Source organism: Archocentrus centrarchus, chromosome 13 (genome assembly GCF_007364275.1).
Source record: "Archocentrus centrarchus isolate MPI-CPG fArcCen1 chromosome 13, fArcCen1, whole genome shotgun sequence".
NCBI classification, from domain to species: domain Eukaryota; kingdom Metazoa; phylum Chordata; class Actinopteri; order Cichliformes; family Cichlidae; genus Archocentrus; species Archocentrus centrarchus.
This window is the reverse complement of record NC_044358.1, coordinates 33,490,719-33,511,878: the sequence shown is the minus strand read 5'-3', so window position 1 is coordinate 33,511,878 and position 21,160 is coordinate 33,490,719. Positions and strand designations below refer to the sequence as shown.

The 21,160-nt window shown below is 41.1% G+C and overlaps 2 protein-coding genes across 2 annotated transcripts in view; one reads left to right on the top strand and one right to left on the bottom strand.

Annotated features, from left to right (window-relative positions):
* The window catches only part of veph1 (ventricular zone expressed PH domain-containing 1), a 77,042-nt gene that overhangs the window by 46,755 nt on the left and 9,127 nt on the right, over positions 1–21,160 (bottom strand). Inside the window, exons 4-5 of the mRNA XM_030744974.1 lie at positions 3,085–3,248; positions 521–730 (exon numbers count right to left, since the gene is read on the bottom strand). Coding sequence (XP_030600834.1) covers positions 521–730; positions 3,085–3,248 — 374 coding nt within the window. The remainder of the gene's footprint in view (positions 1–520; positions 731–3,084; positions 3,249–21,160) is intronic.
* On the top strand, positions 11,199–20,212 carry ptx3a (pentraxin 3, long a). The gene is made up of 5 exons (XM_030744975.1): positions 11,199–11,554; positions 14,209–14,368; positions 14,751–15,181; positions 18,199–18,875; positions 18,933–20,212. The coding sequence occupies exons 1-4, from the start codon at positions 11,416–11,418 to the stop codon at positions 18,852–18,854; spliced, it is 1,386 nt and encodes a 461-aa protein (XP_030600835.1). The 5' UTR covers positions 11,199–11,415; the 3' UTR covers positions 18,855–18,875; positions 18,933–20,212.

The window sequence follows — 21,160 nt, the reverse complement described above, 5'->3', positions numbered from 1 at the left end:
GCATATCATCTAGTCACAATCCACCTGAAGTGCCACTAAAAGACACAGTTTCACTTTCTGTAGCAACAGCAAACTGCTGCAAGCACATGTAAGCGATGCGATCAGGTAATTCCCCAAATCCACTCCTAAAATTCTAAATCCTTACCTGACTTAAACGTGACCCATCACCCCTTCAAGGTAGTCTCCTTGGGCAGCATTGTACCACTTCCAGTACAGCTGCTATTTTCAGATCATTCCTTGGAAGTCACATTCTGTCACCCTACACTTAAGTCTCTAAACTTGAATTTTATTTTGTACAGGAAGACAAAGTCAAAGGATGCCAAATCTGGTGAGGAGGGCAGGTGGTATGTGAGAATTATGAAAACTACCAGGAAACAATCTAAAAATAACTGCACTTGATGTGATCCAGAGGTGAACAAGAAGATATGGCTTTTTTTAAATGATTGATTTTATGTTTTGAGTGTGTGTGTGTGTGTGTGTGTGTGTGTGTGTGTGTGTGTGTGTGTGTGTGTGTTTTTACCTCACTGATGATACCCACAGCACCATGGATTTTGGCCACATGAGCCAGGAAAGCAGAGAACTGCTGTCCCACAATCCTGAGCGCTGGCAGAAAGCTGACCAGTGAGGAAGGACTTGCTTGAGACACATCGACAAGGGCACCCAAAAGAGCCTCAGTCAGAGACTGGTTCCCTAGGTAACTGACCAATGTGGGAACCTGAGGACTCAACATCTGCATGGATGAGAAGAAAGAAAGAAACAGACACTGAGAGAGAGAGAGAGAGAGAGGGAAGGAAAATAAATAAAAACAAAACATCATTCATTATAAATAAAAACTATCAAAAGAAGGGTTGATCTTTCCAGTGAAGACCGGAGGTGAGAGGAGTGACCTTGGAGTGAGATGAAAAGACTCATGACTAATAAACAAAAGCTTGCCAGCAGGATTGTCTGGAAAGCGTGAATAAAAAGCTCCTCCTCATTATCTGTATGGGTCATAATGGACTGGAACAGTCCAACAACATCCTCCAGAGCCCGGCCTTCTATTGCTACTATATGAGTCACTTGTTCAGAAAGACTATCAAACCGTATCTGCTCTGTTAACAATTTTGTCTGACAAATGAAAAATAAGTTATGCAATTTAAAAGTTCCACATGAATGCCATTTTTTAATACTGCATCACTTTCGGTAAGTGAATATCAAGATGCTGAACATTTGGTAACTGCTGTGACAAACACAGCTACAATCACAGCAAAAATATTTTCCAGTGCCTATGTGGGGGGTTCAGATCAGAATAACTCCAGATGGCTGGTTTTGTTTCTCAACTGAGGCTGAATTTTACCACCATGTGCTCTGCTTGGTATGTGGTACTTCCCCCCCTCCGCAATTCATGTTGAACATCAGCAGCTCGAGTCTAAAACATTCAGGATTAAGGGAATTCCTGCTGAGAAACGTGTACACCACATGCAAAGCTCCAATTCCTCAATCCTCTCCTTTTTCCAGGGCATTTTTTTTACATTTCAGTACACACTCATTTGCATACGTTTGACTCATAGGTGGAAATGAGTCAACTGGCGGAAGCAGCACAATCACACATGCTGCATTTCACGACTTTTCTGAATAGTGTTTTATTTTCAGATGACTCATCAGTTCTGACTGTAATATATTCACCTCATTTTAGCTTTTAGTAGCAATGCAATACTATGTAATGCTATGCATAGCATGTTGTTGTTGTTGTTGGCATCCGTTAGTCTCGAGAGACTATGGATAAACACTTTGGGTAAATGTTTTGGGCTGAATGTGGCTGTACAGGCCGATCCTGGAATGACAGTCCCTTCCACACTGCAAGCAGATGTAGTCAGCGGCTGGTCGATCACTCAGGAAACGGGCTTTCCGTCTGAGTCTTTTCGCTTCTGTTTGCTGCATTGATGTGTCTTCAAATTTTGATAGAAGTGTCGCTTCAGAAGTGTAGGATTAGAGATTTTGTCCTCCCAGGCGATGTTGACAATGCGTCAGAGACATCGCATGTGGAAGATGTTTAGTTTCCTTTTCTGAGAGGCACAAAGAGTCCAGGATTCACTGCCATACAGGAGTGTGCTCAGCACACAGGCCCTGTAGACTTGAATCTTTGTGTGCTCTGTCAGTTTCTTGTTGGCCCACACTCTTTTGGTCAGTCTGGACATCATGGTGGACGCTTTGTGTTTGCTTAATTCGGAGTCCAGAGAGAGTGTGTTGGAAATGGTAGAGCCTAGATAAACAAAGTCAAGGACAACTCCCAGCATCATGACCAGAGGTGAGTCCACGCCCTGACTCATGACTTGCCTTTTCTTGAGGCTGATGGTGAGCCCGAAATCTTGCCAAGCTTTACTAAACCGATCAATGAGTATTTGTAAATCTTCGCTGGAGTGCATAGCATGTATGTACTGTTTAAATATCACTAGGTTACCCCCCCCCCCCCCCTTGGTTCGGCCTAATGAGCCAATCATCTGCTTGTACAGCCCAAACCAAGAACTATTTTAACCAATCGCATTTGAACTGTGTAGTAGCAGACATTTAAACGATGTACAGAACTTAACAAGATTATAAGACCACCTGTCATGAAAACAAGAAAACACAAATATTTTTAGAAATCTGTCAAAAACTTGTTTAAAACTAAAAACGTTTTGATACCAAAAATTTGAGAAATTAAAATCACTCAAACTAATTTCTCTGTTCCTGAATAACTACCTGGAATTTATTATCATATTGGCTGAAAAGTGGTAACACTCACTTCTAGAAATCCAGTGATTCTAAATTGCTGGTGAAGGAAAAATGGATCATTGGTTTCACCCACAGTAAAGTGTGCTTTATTTCTTTTTCTTTTTTACTTTTTTGGCCACAGTGGTTTTTATTGACAGTCTATAGAGACAGGAAATGGGGGAAGGATATAGGGGAAGACGCGGGCAAAAAGGCAATAGGCCGGGACTTGAACCCACGCCACCTGCACCGCAACATGGGACATGCACATGTTCGCCTGCTCCATCACAGAGCCACCCGGGCGCCCCAAGTGTGCTTTATTTCTAACATTGTGAAAACAGCGCAAACACTCACAAGTGGATGTTGCTCAGCGACCATTTGGAGAAGTCTGATCAGGTGTTGCTGCTCAGTGGATTCCAGCTGTGGCATCATGGCAGTCAGGTTGCCTAGGTGATGGTGAATGGTATCTGGTTGTTTGGGGTAGACTGAGGGCAGCACTCGTAACAGCATGTGGTTACCTGCCGGGGAAAGAGAAACACAGCTGTTTTCATTAGGCCCCAGAGACAATTTCAAAGCCTTGCGCGCACACACACACACACACACACACACACACACACACACACACACACACACACACACACACACACACACACACACACACACACAAATGAAACACAAAGTGACCATTGTATGCGCATTGCACAAATTACATGTTATGTATCATGACTCAAGGAGCACCTACGACCCCATGTCAAGCACAAGCAGGTCAGCTCCTCCTTTGCTTTTTCTGTTAAACAAAATTTTAACCAATAATTTTAGGACGAGGTAGAAGGTGAGAAAGAAGCACAAAGCATTCTTTTGTTAATACGGTAAAATAATGCTGCTGTGAGGTTTCTTTTGTCCCTTTCTCTTCCTTTGCTGTTTGCAGCAGGATGACCAAAACGGGGTCAATAAGGAGTTAGAGGAGGCCATTAGCTCGGTCTGGTCAGTGTCCCACTGGCACATTTATTACAGGAGGTGAAAAAAGGTCACTTTGGCATTTTGTCCTATCCAAGCCTGCTTTCTATGTTTCTTTCTGTGTTTGACTAAAGAAAGATGTTAAGATTGACAAGACTGACATTTCTTTTTTTATTTGCTGTTTGAGTAGCTGTAACACCATCCTCAGAAGACACATTCCCAGTCATGATACAACACCTTTGTTCAGGCATGAAATTTTCTACATTTGTTGTCAATATTCCTGCAGTGATGCTGATGCAGGGGAAAAAAAAGACCGTAGTGACGCACAAATGGCAAAAAGGCATTCGCTGATCAGCAAACAGCCCAACAAATCCCACAGTATTACCCAACAGCCCAACATATAAAACATCTTTAAATGATTCCCATCACTGAACAAGGACTCTTGTTTACAAATGGTAGGTTCACAATAGGACATTTCAGGATTCTGTGCAATGGCTTTTGAGTATACATAAAGCCGAAAGCCCAATCACAAGAGAGACTGACCCTGAACGTTTAACTGCTGTAAGATTCTGTTGCAAATGATGTAAATTGTATAAATTAAAGCTTGATGTTGCGAAAGAAGTGGTTTGGTTTAAAGCACTGGGATTTATAGTATTTGCAGAACAGATGGAACAAATGATAGTAAAGAATGAAAAATATATGAGTTAATGGAAGATGTAAAGTGTTTAAAGTTGGGGGAATAACTGTGGGAGGAGGGCTTTAAGAAGTACTTTGACTCTCCGAAGCTAAGTTTGCCTTAGCATAAACACTGATAGATTGGCACTGTTTAAACATAATAAAATTAATCTACCAGCATCTTAAGTTCATTAAAGCTCAGTAAAGAAATTCGAGAGTCCTGCACCTCACTTGGGCTCTGTTTTTAAGCTTTAGCAAATCTAGCTCCATCAGGAGGCTTTGGCCAATCACAGGGAGAGGAGTGTCAGATGAAATCAGGTGAGCAGTATACAGAGAAATAAGTCAAAATGCCGCAGGAGGAATGATGTAATGGTGCAGTGGTTTAAGCTGAAACCTCTATAACCTCCTATCCTAGCTGTCATAGGGCACCCTATCACTACTACAGTATAAATCACTGTCCACTCAAAAAAGTTCTGCAGGTTTAATGTTAGACCCAACCAACAGAAAGGTTTGACTGTTCTGCACTATTCTGTGCAAATGGAAGATAATATTTAGAAGACAGTGGTTGGCTCTATTTATGTCCACTTCTCTTGCTTTAAGTGTAGCTTACAATGTACGCTAACGTAGACTATTACACACAGGCTCTGTACTTTAAACACAAATCACCATAAAAAGAGACAGACACAGTTAGTGCAAAGACAGAGAGAGCTTGTAATAACCACAAAGCTGAGGTTGCAGCTTTTAAAGGTCTTTTACAGGAATGTTAAAAGGCAGGAGACAAGAGTCTGCCCAGAAACACAGCTTACCTATTTAAGCCCCTTATGCTGTCAGACACACTTGCATATAAAAAAAAAAAAAAAAAAAAAAAAGTCATTTGAAAAATAAAGTGCATTCTATTGTGAGCTGTTGGATTTTTTGACACATTTGGACAAGCACATATTTGTAGTGAAGACTACAGCTCTATCTGAACAACATCACAAGGAAAATTAGCTCTGTCAATCATTTATTCAACAAATATGTATTCTTCTCTGGTTAATGTGAGTACTGCCTTAGCATCAGGACCTATTGTTGCTACCTTTAGCAGAAACAACTTTCAGGAGGCATCTTTGCATGCTTGTAATCCAGTCTCTGACATTGGCTTCCTGGAAACTTACACCACCTTTCTATGTAAAACTTCTTCAGCTTCAGCACGTTGCAGGGTTTTCTTGCATATGCTGGCCATTTCAAATCACTATAATGTTTCCATTTGATTCTAAGCCATACTTTTCTCCACTTGGTCATTCGTAGCCCTTCAGCTCTTCTTTCCAAGCTATTTCTTGGCAGATTTTCTAGTAGGATTAACATCCTGCTGAAGAGGCCAATTCAGGTCAACTTTAACTTTCAGACAGGCCTCACATTATGTTCAAGCATTTTAATATGAGGCGAACTACATATATGAGGGAGCAACTCCCCCCATGCTTCACAAGCCATGAGTTTCACCTGCTAAAAAGCTGTCTTTGGTCTGCACCAAACATGTTTCTGTGGCCCAACAACTCGGTCTTTGATTACTTGAAGCACATTATTCCAAAACTGTCATTTTATTTAATGTTCTTTATGGACAGCAAAAACTTCCTCCTGCTGCACTGCACTGTGTATACAGTACTTAATGAGTGTGTGTGTGTGTGTGTGTGTGTGTGTGTGTGTGTGTGTGCCGCTGCTCACACGTTTTCATACAATATCTGACCTTCATACCTTCATTCCAACAAACACCCAACCTATCACTGTGACAAAATCTCATGTACTGACCTTTGTTTTTCTTTTTAGAAGCACACAAAGGCGACATTTTTCTCTGACATTTTCACTGTCGACTGTCAAGTTTTCCAAATGTCACATTAGAATCACAAAATGTGTCCCTCAAAAATGACCAGTTCTACAGAGACGTTCAACTTTGATTAAAAAAAAAAAAAAAAAGAAGAAACAGCTGTTAGCAATCATAGTTTTCCTATAAATATACATTTTGTATGTCACACAGTTTACAGCCTCCATCATACATCACATTCAGAAGTGCAAATGCCTAATGTCTCCGACCCCACAGAAGTTTGCGAGGTGTATTTTTAAGAGGAAAAAATGTTGTAGAAGGGGGTATGAAAGATTGCTAAATTTAATGACATCCTTCCGCTGTCAGTGAGAGGGATTTCAGGTGCATGAGCTGGTGTATTTGCACATTAAAAAAACAAAAAAACAACAGACAACAAATTCCTAAATTGAAAAGCAAACTCTGGTCTGGGTAGCAGTGAAGAAAGTAATCACACCTGAACGAAGACTAAAATAACTGCACAGAAAGCCTTTAGAGGAAATGATCTCAGTCTGGTCCTAAACAAATTCAGGAGCAATTTGTTTGTGGCAGTGACGCGATCTGACCTCAATCTGACTCAATTAACGTGAATTTTGGAAGTGTGGTCCACCCAGTGTTTCATTTTCCGGGATGCGTCAGACCATGCAAACTGAAACAGCTTGGGTACGTGTAATGGACTCCTTAATAGGAACTTTCCTCCATTATTTACTTTCCCTCCCCAGATATGGCCAATAAGGAAAGTAAACATTCTCACGTGTTTTATGGTAAAAGAAAACTTTCCCTGAAACTCTAAGACCAAAACCTCAAGAAGATCAAGATACTTTCACATGGAAATGTGGGTTGAAATGAGCTGAAGTTGTGCCAGAAGTTTTACATTACATTTAAAAAGCTAGAAGGAGGTTTTCATTGTCAGCTGACATACTGACTAATCTGCTAGTCTTCCTGCTCTATTTTGGATGACTGCATTCTCTTCGTATGAAACAATGTACATAACCTGACAAAACACTGAACTCTTCCACCGGGGGGGGGTTACGGTACAGGACAAAACTGCAGAGATCAGCACAAACAATATCCAGAGGGATGATTTTGGAGAGCTTTGCGACTTTAACGTGTTTTACGCAGCTTCCAAAACACATTCCATGTACGCATGTCCTGCCAGTCATATTTCATACTAATCAAATAGCCTCAGGTGGGTGATGGCAGGGAGAATCTGTCAAATCAAAATGTAAAACAAATGAGATGAACCTCTCCCAGAAAGCCCATACATTTGTGTATATTTTTGTTGGATGAGCCAATTCCCCCCCCCAGCAACGCAGAAAAAGAAAAAAACTGTTTAAAATATTCAGGCTCGTATGAAACATGACTGCACAGATCTCTGGAAGGGATTCATCGAAAGACCGCGAAGGATTTTCATCACGTGTACACAATGAATCAAAATGTTACATGAATACAATTTTTTTTAAAAATATTTAAATCATAAAGTGCACACAGTAAGCACTGCCAGATGTCGAGTAGCAGCAGTAGGATAGATCTTTCCAGCAAAGATGATCTTCCCCTTCCAGCTCAAAGACTGAGTGTGCACGCACGCATGCGCGCGCGTGTGTGTGTGTCTTCTGTTTGTCTCCGAGGCTCCTCGGTGAAGCTTTCAGGCTATTAAGCCTCAAACAAAACATTTCTCTGCACTTCTTTCTGCTGACTCAGCGCTTAATGAAGCGCATTGGGGAAAAATGTTGAACGCATCTGTGTGGCTGATACGATATATTCCCTTGGTGTAAAGCTATGTAACTAAGTCATACATAAACTATAATATGTAAGTCATTTGTCACTGCAAGGAAACAACTCATGCGTGAGCACGCAGTGAAGTCATTTCTTTGCTGTTCTGTCAGACGAGCCTGTAAGATGTGTTTCCAGCTGGCTGAATTCCCACCTAAAGTGGCAGCCATAAGGCAAAACATGGAAACATTTACAATGCACACATGCCCACAATACAGCCTATATAAACGCTTCTTTTCTGTGTGTATGTGTCCAACATCTGACTCCTATTCTATCTCCAGGTATTCCCACAAACGCTGGCAGAGAAAGCCTCAACCTAACCCAGAAAAGAAATGTGCATCTAAAATAACATATTTTAAATGTGTAGTTCAGAAGCCAGGAAAAATATGATTTTGTTAGGTTCATCCCAGATTTGTTGAAGACAACTACAGCAAAAGTGCAAGTGTGTCCTTAGGAGACACAATATTGCTTGAAAGTTTATTTTTGCTGTTTTTGTCCTGGTTGTGGAACACTGGACCAGCTCTTTATCCGTTTGAGGACATTTGAGGATGAGGGGGAGTTTGCCCAACCAGTCTACATGTGTTTCATGGACTTGGAGAAGGCATCTGACCACCCAGGGGTGTCCTGTGGGGGATTGCTTGGGGATTATGGGGAATCTGGCCTCTTGTTACGAGCCATTTGGTCTGTGTACGATCATGATGAAAGCTTGGTTCATGTTGCCGGCAGTAAGTCAGACCTGCTCCCAGTGGGAGCTGGACTCTGTCAGGACTACCCTTTATCACCAAGTTAGCTCAAAGCTCTTATAGACAGAATTTCAGATTCAGTCACTCTTGAGAGTCAAGAAGCGGATGAAGTGGTTCTTCTGGTATCATCAGACAGTGACCTCCAGCTTGCACTTGGGGGATTTTGCAGCTGAGTGTGAAGTGGCAGGAATGAGAATTAACACCTCCAAGCCTGAGGCCATGCTTCTAAGTCGGAAAAAGGGTTCCTACGTTCTTACCCTCACGAAAGAATGAGATCACGGATACCACCGGCTGAAATGAGCAACCTCTGTAGGTTGGCTCTCCTGTAGAGATAGCCTAAGAAGCTAACTGATTAGGGAAGGCCTCAGAGTAGAGCTGCTACACCTCCACTTTGAAAGAAGCCAGCTGAGATGGTTCGGACTTCTGACTAGGATGCCCCCTGGAGGCCTCCTAGGTGAGGTATTTAAGGCCCCGGGCAGACACAGGGCATGCTGGAGAGTTTACATCTCTCAGCCGGCCTGGGAACGCCTCAGTGTCCAACTGGAAGAACTGGAGTTGATGGCTGGGGAGAGGGGGCTGTAGGGATCTCTGCTAAGACTGCTGCCCCTGTGACCCAAACCGGGATAAGCAGCAGAAAAAGAATGGATGGATTTTTCTGCCAAAATTCCAGTTCTCAGTTTTATAAACAGATTTTCATTAGCTTCTCTCTGCTTAGTTACAAGAGACCTGCCGTCCTCTCATGCTCTCTCCTCTATGTTTTCACATAAATAGACAAAGCACCAACTACACACACATTTGAAAAGTGTGTTTTCATTGCCTTTATAGAAAACTGATCTAACTGTCCACAGCAAAGATAAGGGGGTAAACATGGGAGAAACAGTTGCACTGACTTCTGTGGCATCAGTTACACACAGCAGTGATGCCGTACTGGAGTACACTGGAACATCACAGGTTTTGCTGTTGGCATCATAAATGGAGTGTCAGAAATGAACTGTCACATGTGAATATTCATTTTGCTCACCTTCTGTTTTATGAATTAGCAAATCAGCCAAGAGGTGAGAGGAACAACACCCAAAGTGTTTTATTGCAAAGATCATTAAGAAGAAGCTTTAAAAAAAAGATTCTAATGCTTCATTCTAACAGCTTCAACAATCGACTGGAAATACAGAGCTAATGAAGAGATACAACTTTTGTTGCTTCTTTCCCACACTCTCTCTGTGTTGCTAAATGAAAAGGCTGTTCCACCCTGATAACAAGTGACCAAGTGTGCGTTTCAGCAGGCATTTGAGGGTAAGAAATACAGAAACAATGGAAGAGAGGCACGGCCTGACAGAAAGTCGGAGGGAAGGGAGCAGGATGAGAGCGAGCACATCCCAAAATCGCGTGAGGAAGTCACTATTTCCATCCTACTGAATATACGCAAACAAGCATGAAGACACACACACACACGCACACACGCATACACACACACACACAACAGAATGGGCATCTTGTCCTACCGTACGGAAGCACACACAGTATATAAACACAAATATAGGCATACAGAAGCAGTGAGGCTCACAAATAAATAAATGAACAGAGAACAATAAACCCATTTAGAAACTTGTCTCCTGTCTGGGTTCCATTTAAACTTCACCCACGCACACAGCATCCCTGCATGGGGCAAATATCAATAAGGTTTGTGTTCCCTGCTCCCCACACCCAACCCACCCCCATTAGCTCTCTACCTCTCCTCTTCTCTGTTGGTCACAGAAGCCGCAGTTATGTCTGATTATGACACACAGGCAACCTCCAGCGATGCATTACTCATCGCCTCAGTGCTGGGGCTCTGCTTTCACACTGCCTTATGGAGCATAGAGATTTTAGAAAAGCTTTCCGGCATTTCTTCATTTGCTCAGCGGATTTTCCCCGTGTGCTTGATAATTTATTTCTGCATCATAACTGGGAAGTTATGATGTAGGTTAAACTTACAGTACTGATTCGATTCAGATATCTAAAAAAGGCAGTTAAAAGTAATGAGAAGCTTGGGTTTAGAGTTAATGTTAGTATGAAGGAGTGAACCAAATATTGGGTATTGGTTGACTTTTTTGGCAGTAATATGACAATCATAAAATTAAATGTTGAAACTAAAATTTTTGACTTGTTTACAAATTGCCTTATCATTGCTGTGGGCAACTTGTCCGTGATTAAATAACAACAAGCTGAATCTTTTAAGTACAAGTCGCATGTAGTAAAAAAGTTAAAGTCAGCAGGTCAACGTTTAAGCACATAGGTTCTCACTCTCAAAGTATCAAAAAGAAGTACGACTGAATATATGCGAACCCAAGCAGCCCCTCTCTCTGGCTGGATTACTCTACACCAGTGGGCTTCTTGCCAAAGGATTGCTCAGCATTTAATGAGACAGAGAGGTGGAGAGTCATTAGGGAGGAGGGGCAACATACAGTATGAGAGAGTGAGGGGTTGAAAAAGAGAGTGGTGGACCTGCAGCTCGTGAAGAACGTGAGACAGACAGAGAGCAGCAGCAGAGGCAAACAAAGCAGACACACACAGCATACCTGACTAACCGTCCTGCACAACAGACACACAGGCAGAAAAGCAGGTAGCAGGACCAAAAAGAAAAAATAATCAGCACACACACTCATTAACCTTCACAGGCAGACAGACATTTTCTCTCACACACATTCAGGAGGAAGCAGCAGCAGCATGTTTCTTTGGAGGCTCCTTCAGGCAGCGTGCCTGCTGTCAGTGTGTGTGTGTCTGTCTCCAGCTTATGAGGACGACATCGAGGTCAACTTTTCTGACCCCTACTACAATGAAATTGGAGACCAAGAAACACCAGAACGTAAGTGTTAAAGTGTTAAAGTGTGTGCGTGTGTGCTGGACATACAAGTTTATCAGATCAAAACTGTCTATCACTTCAGCTGGATTCAATTCTGAAGCATGAAATTGATTTTCTGTTTGGATTCATGTATGGATTATGTGAAAGGTAAGATCAGGACACTAGTTTGCATGTTCAGCCTCTGTGAGTGGCTGTAGCTCAGGAGGCAGAGCAGGTCACCTACAACTCAGAAGGTTGGTGGTTCAATCCCTCCGGTCTGCTTGCCATGCAAGCATCTTTGGGCAATATACTGAACCTTAAGTTGCCCTCTGATGCATTTCGAAGTGTGAATGTTAGAAAGCAGGTGTAGAAAAAAAGTGCTTGTGTGAATGAAGACGTAAGTGCTTAATTATAGCAGGAAAGTGTTATAAGAACAGGACCATTTAGCATTACAGGGGAGCAGAAACAGACAAAACACTCAGTCTTTAGATTTATTGTGCATTAACCACAAAAAAATGGGAAGAAACTGTGTTGAATGACAGTAATATCATCATCTGGGAGCAAGACGTTCTGATGAAGAAGAAAAAAAAATGCAAATCTTTCACAGATTCACTAAAACTGAAAGTTGCCACAAGTTGCAGTGTTAGATGTTTAGGATGGTGTCTTTCAATAAATAGTGAAGGAAAATCCAGAAAAGAAAAGCACATGTAGTTTGTATAGTATACAGGCAGCTGGCAGAGACAGAGTTTGTGTTTGAGTTTTGGGACCAACACATATTACAGCTTTAATCACCGGTCACCAGGAGCAGAAAGACTCTGGTATATCATTAGGAAATTCCTCTCTCAGCTGTCTTGGAAAGCATCAAAGCACGTGTGCGTGTATGCTCGTTCAGACCTGTATGTGTGGGAGGAAAAGAGTCTGAATGAAAAGGAGAAAGTGCGAGTGCGTGTACGTGTTTTTGTGTGTCTGTTGGACACACACAAAAACATGCTTCACAGCACGCATTTTGCTTTTGTTAGTTGTTTCAAACCTCGCAGGAGGTGTAATTGCAGCACTAGCAGTTAACGGGCAGAAAACTGGGCGCAGTGTGCAATTTGATTAAAGAGGCAAATATTACACTGGCTGAAATAAATGACTGTGAATATTAAAACAAACAAACACAATTCACAGCAGCAGACGAGGAAAAAGGTTATTTCTGCCTCCTGGGGGGGGGGGGCAAGAAGGACAAATCACGTGAGGTTGTGTGCAAGTGTGCGAGAAAGGAGAGAGGTCAAAAGGCTGGAAGGAGACACAGATCACTGCTTCTGACCTGCTCAAATCTCGGAATCTCTGAGAGGAATCTGAATTAATGAGGCCACATGACAGGGGTCACGACACAGGAACGTTTAAAATGAATGACAGGCTAAAAAAATAACCTGCAACAGATGAGTGGACCAATTTATTAAATGATTCTTTCTTCTAACACACACTGACTAGTTGTAAAAGGATACAAAAGGTTGTGCCTCTGCTCATTAAAGCAGCTTCTCAGTGCCTATTTCCTGTTGAATACTGCTTCAACAATTTTAAGTGTACATTTAGAGTAGGTTGTAGAAACAATCACTCACATCTTTAAAAAAAAAAAAAACAGACACATCCTATAGTTCTCCAAAAGTTATTATTTTAATCCACTTACATCCACTTCTACCCTAATCATTCATAAACCACTCTTATGGATGGTAAGGGGGTCCAGAGTGCATGAACCTTGTGTCTAATTGACTTAGAGAACAGGAAGCCAAAACAAGCAGTGCAGCTCTGTAATACTGCCCTTTTGCCATATGTCTGCAGGCATAAACCGAGGTCAAAAGGCTCAACGGTTAACCAGAACAGTGTGTCTGATACAGTAACCTACATATCCTTACTCCTGGATTGTTTTACCCCCTGGCTTTGTTTTAGCGCCCCTTTTCTGACGACTCCTGCTATCTCTACCCATGCTACGAGCAGGTCTTGACCTTCCTAAAGCTTTTGCTTTTCTCATGCTCTTATCTTTCTCCCAACAACTTGACATCCTCTTTTGCTCCCATCTGTACTTTTACCATCTACCTCCACTATGCCCACCACAGCATTTCTGGCAATTAGCTATTCAAGCACAATTAAATCCATTTCCCTTTTTCCAAGTTTCTGACAAACCTGGAAGCAAATCTGCAATTGCATGTGGCAAATAAGCTTTCTCAGCTCAACACATTACATTTTTGAAATGAAGGTTTGATTTGTAGTTGATTTAGTTTTCATATATTCACCCAGAATGGGTAAGTGTGTCCAAACTTTTGACTGTTACTGTAAATGTAGCTAATAGTGGTTTATATTTGGATCTTTTTCCTGCCTTATTGTCCTTACATATATATTAAGTATAAATGTATAGTTGAAGGACGAGACAAATGCAGTTTCCCTAGACCTGCTCGATGACAAAATTAATAAATCTCGACATGATTTTAAAGGAGTCCCTAAGGAGTAAATCTTGGATTCCTTGTGCAGGAAAAGTCTATCTGTCTGGATCTCCAGGGAGGTGCAGGAGTGAGGGGTGTGGTTGGCTCTACAAATTGTAGAAACCTGAATGAGTTAATTTTCTGTTGGATGCTTAAACTTTGCTCTTTTCCTTCTTTCTCTTTGTCCCTATTTTTTTTTTTCATCCCTCTTTGCAGCCACACCAACTTCAGCCCCCTGCAGTTCTCCAGACCTAACCAAATGGGACAAGATGTTCTCCATGTTGGAGAACAGTCAGATGAGGGAGAACATGCTGCTTCAGTATGCCGATGATATCATCAAGGTGGAGATGGGGTCGCTACGCAATGAAATGCTAAGGTTGGTTGAAAGACTGGGAAGTCATGCAATCAGCATCGGGTCATGATGGTTGGAGATGAGCAGCAGAGAAATGAGTATTTTTGATTAAGCCAAAGACGATTCAAGGTCTGAGCAACTTAGAAAGGACTAAATATTTAATCAATCTCTTTAAACATTCTTTTTAAAACACAACTGAGGATTAAAATATTTTTCTCTATCGACTGCCACATCGACTCAGCTCTGCTTCAGAACAAAATCCTGAATTGATCTGGTTCAATTTAACAAATTTTTGAGAAATTCTAGCAAATTCGAATGCTAAATGCTTCTTGACTGCACAGGATTAAATCTCTTAACTTGAAAGGGTTCACATCATTCATATTGATCCTTGGTTCTGAATTGTCAGGTTTGTAGCTCAGTATGGCGGGTCCTGTGGGGCTGCAGTGGAGAACGCAGGAAGAAGGATGGCCATGCAGCTGGACAGCCGCCTCAGAGAGACTCTGGGGCACCTCAAACTCAGTCATCAGGATTCTCCTGCTGCTGGGAATTCTATTGGGAATTCCAACCAGCTGGAGGCAATGCTACAAGAGCTCCTCTCTGCAGCACAAACACAAGCATTCAGACTTACCAAGCTGGAGACCAGCTGCTTCAGCAGCCCAGGAGGGATGAATACCAAGACAGGATTTCATCCTCCAAGAGTTGAAGAGGCTGGGGACCATGAGCAAGAAGTCACGACAAGAGAAGCCACTTTAGACCTGGCACTGGCTGCACTGGAAAAAATGAGGATGGAGATGGAGAAAGTGCTGAAGTCTTCAAGGCAAAGACAATTACCTGCAGGTACGATATTGATCTTACTATCAGCCATCCGTGAGTGAGTGATTTCGCTGAAGCTGGCAGATACTTACAGGTACTTGTAGAAATTTAAAAATAAGATTAAACTCAAGGAAGAGCATGAAAACATACAAACAAAACAGAAAACAAAGTCTACTGGTTTTCCTGACATTAATACCGACTAATAACAATGTAAAATTAGAAAGCAAATTAAAGTCAGTAAACTTGGACCAGCATCACTGATATCAGTAAGACAACTTTACTTCCTAGAATAAATCAAATGAAAGCCACAAAAAGGCTAAATTATACTATTCATCTTATGCATGCACTTATACACAAAATTATAAATCTGGCCTACACACAGAGCAGAGGGAGGTGTACTCATTAGTCAGTCGCCACAAAAACCACACTAAAGCACCCTGGGAAAGTAGAACCAGATGGAAACCATCACAAGCACACACAAACACACGCTCAGTGTGTTCAAAATTTATTTTTTTCACTATTATTTTCTGAGTGGCAGGAACCTGAAACAAGATCTCTGGGTTTAAGCAAGGAGTGTGTCTGCTAACTGGATGGAGAAAGAGAGCAAATGAAAAATGGGTGGGGTAAGAACAACAGAGAGAATAGGAGAGAAAAAAACTCAAAAGAGCATGATAAGGAAAGGGAAATGAGGGAAGTAACATTGTGTATAATGTGCAATGTGTGTACAGTTCAGAACACATTTTCTTCTGCTCAAAATCAGTGTCGCCAAGTATCATCTTTTACCTTCAACTATCATCCTGCCCAAAAACCTCTGAGCAAAACTAGGACATGGACCTTAAACACAACTGAGAGTGAAGTTTTCTTTGTTGCTTACAGCTGGTTGTTGGAGAGAGAGAGTTGTGTGTATTTAATTGCGTAATCCCAACTCAGAGACTTCTTGGGATTTATCAGGATCTAGCTGGAAATCCCAATCTTGATTTTCTCTAAATCAGACAGGTGATACAGAGACATACAGCACCAGAGTTAAATCATCATTTCACATAAAGAGAATTTCAGTGTGCAGGAAATAAGGAAATCATAAACTAATAATTTTATGATTTCAGATGAGCTAAATAACTATAAATGACTATTTCCTCAAAACACTTGGGTGCTAGACTGGATCTATCAATCCTGCTGTACCCCACCCACATCTCACACCAACTCCAATAATTGAAAGCTGGCTTTGTCAACAACATGCACTTACACTCCATTATGTAATGTAGACTAAATTGCCAAGAAAGGCCTCAGTCAAAAGGGTATATGTATGTCCCACAAAGGACTGACCAACAAAAGTTGGTTTTACATTACACTTAAAAGTGAGTGTTTGGGAGAATGTGTATGAATGAGTAAAAAGAGACGAATGGGGGAAAAGAGGATATAATGAAGCATATTAAAAAAAAAAAATGAACCAGATGACCTAGAAAGGTGTGTGTCTGTGTGTGAGGTGAAAAGGAAAAACTTCCAGTGATTCATGATCTCATCACCTGACCAGTAACTGAACTCTTGACTGTATTACATTCAATCAGGCTCATGATGCCACTTATTTCAAAACAGCCTTCAGTGTGTGAACAGTGTCCTGTTCACACAGGTACTACAACACAGCAGTGGCAGCCCCACAGCCACAAGGGGCCAGTAACTGCAAGACAATAATCTGAGTTATTTACTTGAGTAAGCTTTAGATTTTGATATATTTTCATTATATTTATATCTGTGGGACTCAGTGAGTCTGTGGTGGAGATTGAGTCTCATCCTCAACACTTATGTAAAGTGGAACCCCGCAAGGCTGAATGTTAACACTCCAAATCCTTTAAAGGTCAAGGCCAGTGCCCTCACATCGACCTTGGCCACTTTCCCAAACAATGAATGTTTGTTTTAAATGTCGGTGGCAGCATTAAATATTAAAGTCTGATTGACTGAGCTCTAAAGTTCAGTTATGGTCATGTGATAAGATCATGAATCGTGAGATTTTTTTTTTCCTGTCACACATGCACACAGCCCTGCAGGTCATCTGCTTCATCAGTTTGTTATGCTTCATTTTATGTTCTTTTTCCCTGTTTTGTGCTGTTTTTGCTCCTTAAAACATGTTATCCACCAAATACTTTGAATCTACTTTTGTTGGGTAATTTTGTGGAACAAAACCTCACAAAGACCTCTGGAAATTTAAATTGATCCAGATTTATACCAAAAAAAGTGATGGTTTCATCGCTCTCTCTGCCAAGTTTAATCAAATTTTAGCTTGATATTCTTTGCATAATCTTGCCAACAGACAGACAGACAATAAAAATATAACCTCGTTTACTGAGGTAATACCATTTTCTTTTCACTGTCATGCAGGTGATGCTGGACAAATCTAAGAAACAATAAACTGACATCCAATTTTGGGCCGTCACAGTTAAATGATAAAGATAACCTTGAAATTATTGCATTTGGTTTTCCAAACTGAACCACTATTACTGTGGCAGCAAGGGGTAAAATGATCTAGGAGTTATCCAAGTGTTTTTACCACAAATTACAGGCATCTGTTCTCACAAAATTCAAAATCATTACTGTTTGTGGGCAAATGGGAGGATTTATTTTTGCTGGATGAGTGCTTGAGTGCTACACACAATGGGTTTTTTTAAGTAATGGACTAATTAGTTGCAATATTATGGAAGAGGATAAGGTCATTAAATTCTACCTTTTTTCATAGGACACAGAAAAAAAAAACTCAATTCCAACACTAAAGTCAGAATTCAGAATTGTGAACTTTAATCTCAGAATTCTGAAGAAAATTCTGAGATTAAACTCAGAAATTCCAGAATTCTGAGTAAAAAGAAAAAGTCATAATTCTGAAAAAAAAATACCAAATTCTGAAATTAAAAATCAGACTTCTGAAAACAATCAGATTCAGAATTCTGAGATTAAAAACAGAATTCTGACTTTTCACAGTTTGGAGAAAAGTCAAAATTCAGTGACTATAATTATCTTTTGCACAATATCAATCATATCTTCTTGTTGCCCAGGTTGTGAGATGGCCCTCCTCTTCCCCATGCGTTCCAGTCGAATCTACACCTCTGTCATACCAGATGTCCCTCTCTCCCTGTCCTCCTTCACTGTCTGCATGTGGATAAAACCAACCACTATCTCCAACAAAACCGTGCTGTTCACCTACGGAAACCGCCGCAACCCATATGAGATCCAGCTGCTGCTTAGGCAGAGCGCCGTCCTCTTCACCATCGGAGGAGAAGCTCACCTGGTGGAGGCACGGGGAGTGGTGAACCCAGAGCAGTGGATCCACTTGTGTGGGGCTTGGTCCGCGGAGCAGGGCCTGGCATCCCTATGGGCGGATGGCAAAAAGGTGGCCTCCACTCCGGGGGTGGCCGAGGGGCATGTCTTACCTGACGGAGGTTCCCTCCAGCTGGGTCAGGAAAGAAACGGCTGCTGCCCTCTGTCTTTAAGCAGCGGGAGTGGCGTGGCAGGGTTTGAGGCGGGGTTCGAATCGAAGCTGGCATTTGCGGGGAAGATGACAGGAGTGAACATGTGGGACAAGGTGCTGTCAGAGGACAAGATTTCCCAGCTGGCTTTGCGGGAAGGCCATGGCTGCGAGCAGACGGGCAACATAGTGGCGTGGGGTGTAACGGAGATGGTGCCACATGGAGGCGCTCAGTTCACCTACTAATACATACTCTTCATGATGGAAATAGCCATCAGCATCACAATCATCATTGTGATGCTGATGGCTATTTCCATCATGAAAATAGCCATCAGCATCACAATCATCATTGTCCTGAATTTCATTGTAAACTGAGGAGACTTACAACTGTTTTTATCGTCTCTGTTCCTAAAGTGAAATGTTTTAATTATTTTATTATAGAGACCACAATTTTCCTCTTCATCTCAGTTTTTATTACCATGACTGCTAATACCGCAGTGAACTTTGGACATGTTCAAATAAGACAGAGTCAATGCTGTCAGAGACTTAAGTTTACTTTTGCAACAAAGCCTTTTGAACTGCCACCGTAATACACACACAAACACACTCCCACCGATGCACACTTATCTTGGAAAAGTTTAGCAGAAAACGTGCTGCAAGTGGCATTTACCAAAGACTTAATTAGACTGCAAGAAAGACAAAGAGTCTATTGTGAAAGTGAATGGGTTCTGAGCCAGTAAACAGAGTAATCAGCAGACAGCCACACAGCAAGCAAAAGAGGGGTATCTGACAATTAGGAGCGATTATCTTGTGTTGTGTAATATGTGTGGGGGGGGGGGGGGGGGTGTTTCAGAGTAACAATGCATTTTTCATCTTTCTGTTGAAATTTGTATAGACATGGCCAAGTGCAGCTTGTCAAAATGTCAATACAAAAAGAAAAGAAGAAAAAAAAGAACTTGTTTTCCTCTTTTTTTTTTCAGAAAATATATTTGCTTTCCTGCCTTTTCAGTTTAGTGAGTACAATTAGCCACATAATCTAACCCATTACAACCAGAAGCACAGGCGTCATACTGATGTGTTAATAATGTCTTTTAATGTTATCTGTAGAACAATGTATAATCTATGAAATATCTGTGACTGAAAACTGCTGTACTTGCTATCATTTTAAGCATGACTGACTGCTATAGAAGTGCTTTATATCAGCTTACTATTTTTTATTGTCATAAATGTCTCTGAAAGCTTTGAAATGATTTCCAAACATTATATTTCTAAATTTGTACTTACCAGTGTTTACATTCATACAAGTTATGTAATTCCTGTTTTGCCTGTTTGATTGTCATAGTTCTCATTCAAGTATAAGGGGGAGTCGCCTTTTTGATCCTGCATAAAGTAATAAGAGTAGAAGTGTTTTTTTCTTTGTCTTGTGAGGTTTGATAAAAGAAAGTTTACACAATCTTTTATGAACTAAATTGTCTTGTATTATACTGTAAATTGCTTTTATTATTGTGAAAATATAAAACCGAATGTATTTTGTACATAAATATATTTTTCATAACATGGCTAGAGTCATAAAGTGAGGTATGAATAAACAAGTATCCCCTGTTTTAAATGAGCAGTGTTTGTTTGTTTTAGCTGTCATTAAAATCTTATAGATAAATCAAATAGAATTCAGCAGCAGCAGAGCGGCTGTCATGAGGGATGCTGACCTATTCATCAGGGGCAGTTGTTACCGTCACTGGACTGTAGCTTTGCGACTGAAAAATACATCTGCAACACTGAACTCAAACCTCATGAAGGAACACAGCTACATCACAAAGCTCCCAACAGACATGAGTATATGTGACATATAGCAGATACAATATCAAATCAAAACATATAGTGCGGTGCAAAAGGCTTGAGCCACCCTATATTTCTTTATTTTTTTCCAAGTGAACAGTTGATGGATCAACTGAAGGGTCACCTGTCAGGTCCTGTGTCAGGTCCAGCTGTCCAATTTTCTCAGTTTTTTTAAGGATACACTGCACCACATGCCAAGATTTGCCAAGTTTAATAGGTCTTTGGGACTCACCTTGTTAAAATAAAGAAATGGGAACAAATGATGCGTTTTCGTAAGAGGCAAACACGTTTGAAAATGGCCAGGTACAAATACTGAACTGAAAATGAGTGAAAAATCAGCCAATGTCCAAAGAAAAACTCTGAAACACGTGGAGAATTATTGATTACGACCACTTTTGGCAAGAAAGTCTGTCTCCTTCAAAGCAAAATATACAGAAATGAGGAGTGCCCCAAGACTTCTGCACAGCACTCTATGCCATGAAGATTCTTTAGTAAATTATACTGTATTTAGTCTCTTCCTGATTAAAACTGTTACAGTGATGTCTGCAACAGTGGGGAAATTGCCTGCACATTTTTTTTTTTTTTTGCAGCTCACATATGCTTACAGTTTACTGCTTTGGGCCCATTAATGAAATATGGACCCACAGTTTTTTCCCACAGCTACAACCTCCGTGTAACTGTGACCTGTAACAAAATCACCTTTCACACTCACTCAC

Coding starts and splice junctions, on each gene's coding strand:
- ptx3a (XM_030744975.1), top strand. CDS start 11,416: ATGTTTCTTTGGAGGCTCCTTCAGGCAGCGTGCCTGCTGTCAGTGTGT. Junction 11,555..14,208: donor AGACCAAGAAACACCAGAAC/GTAAGTGTTAAA, acceptor CCCTCTTTGCAG/CCACACCAACTTCAGCCCCC. Junction 15,182..18,198: donor GCAAAGACAATTACCTGCAG/GTACGATATTGA, acceptor CTTGTTGCCCAG/GTTGTGAGATGGCCCTCCTC.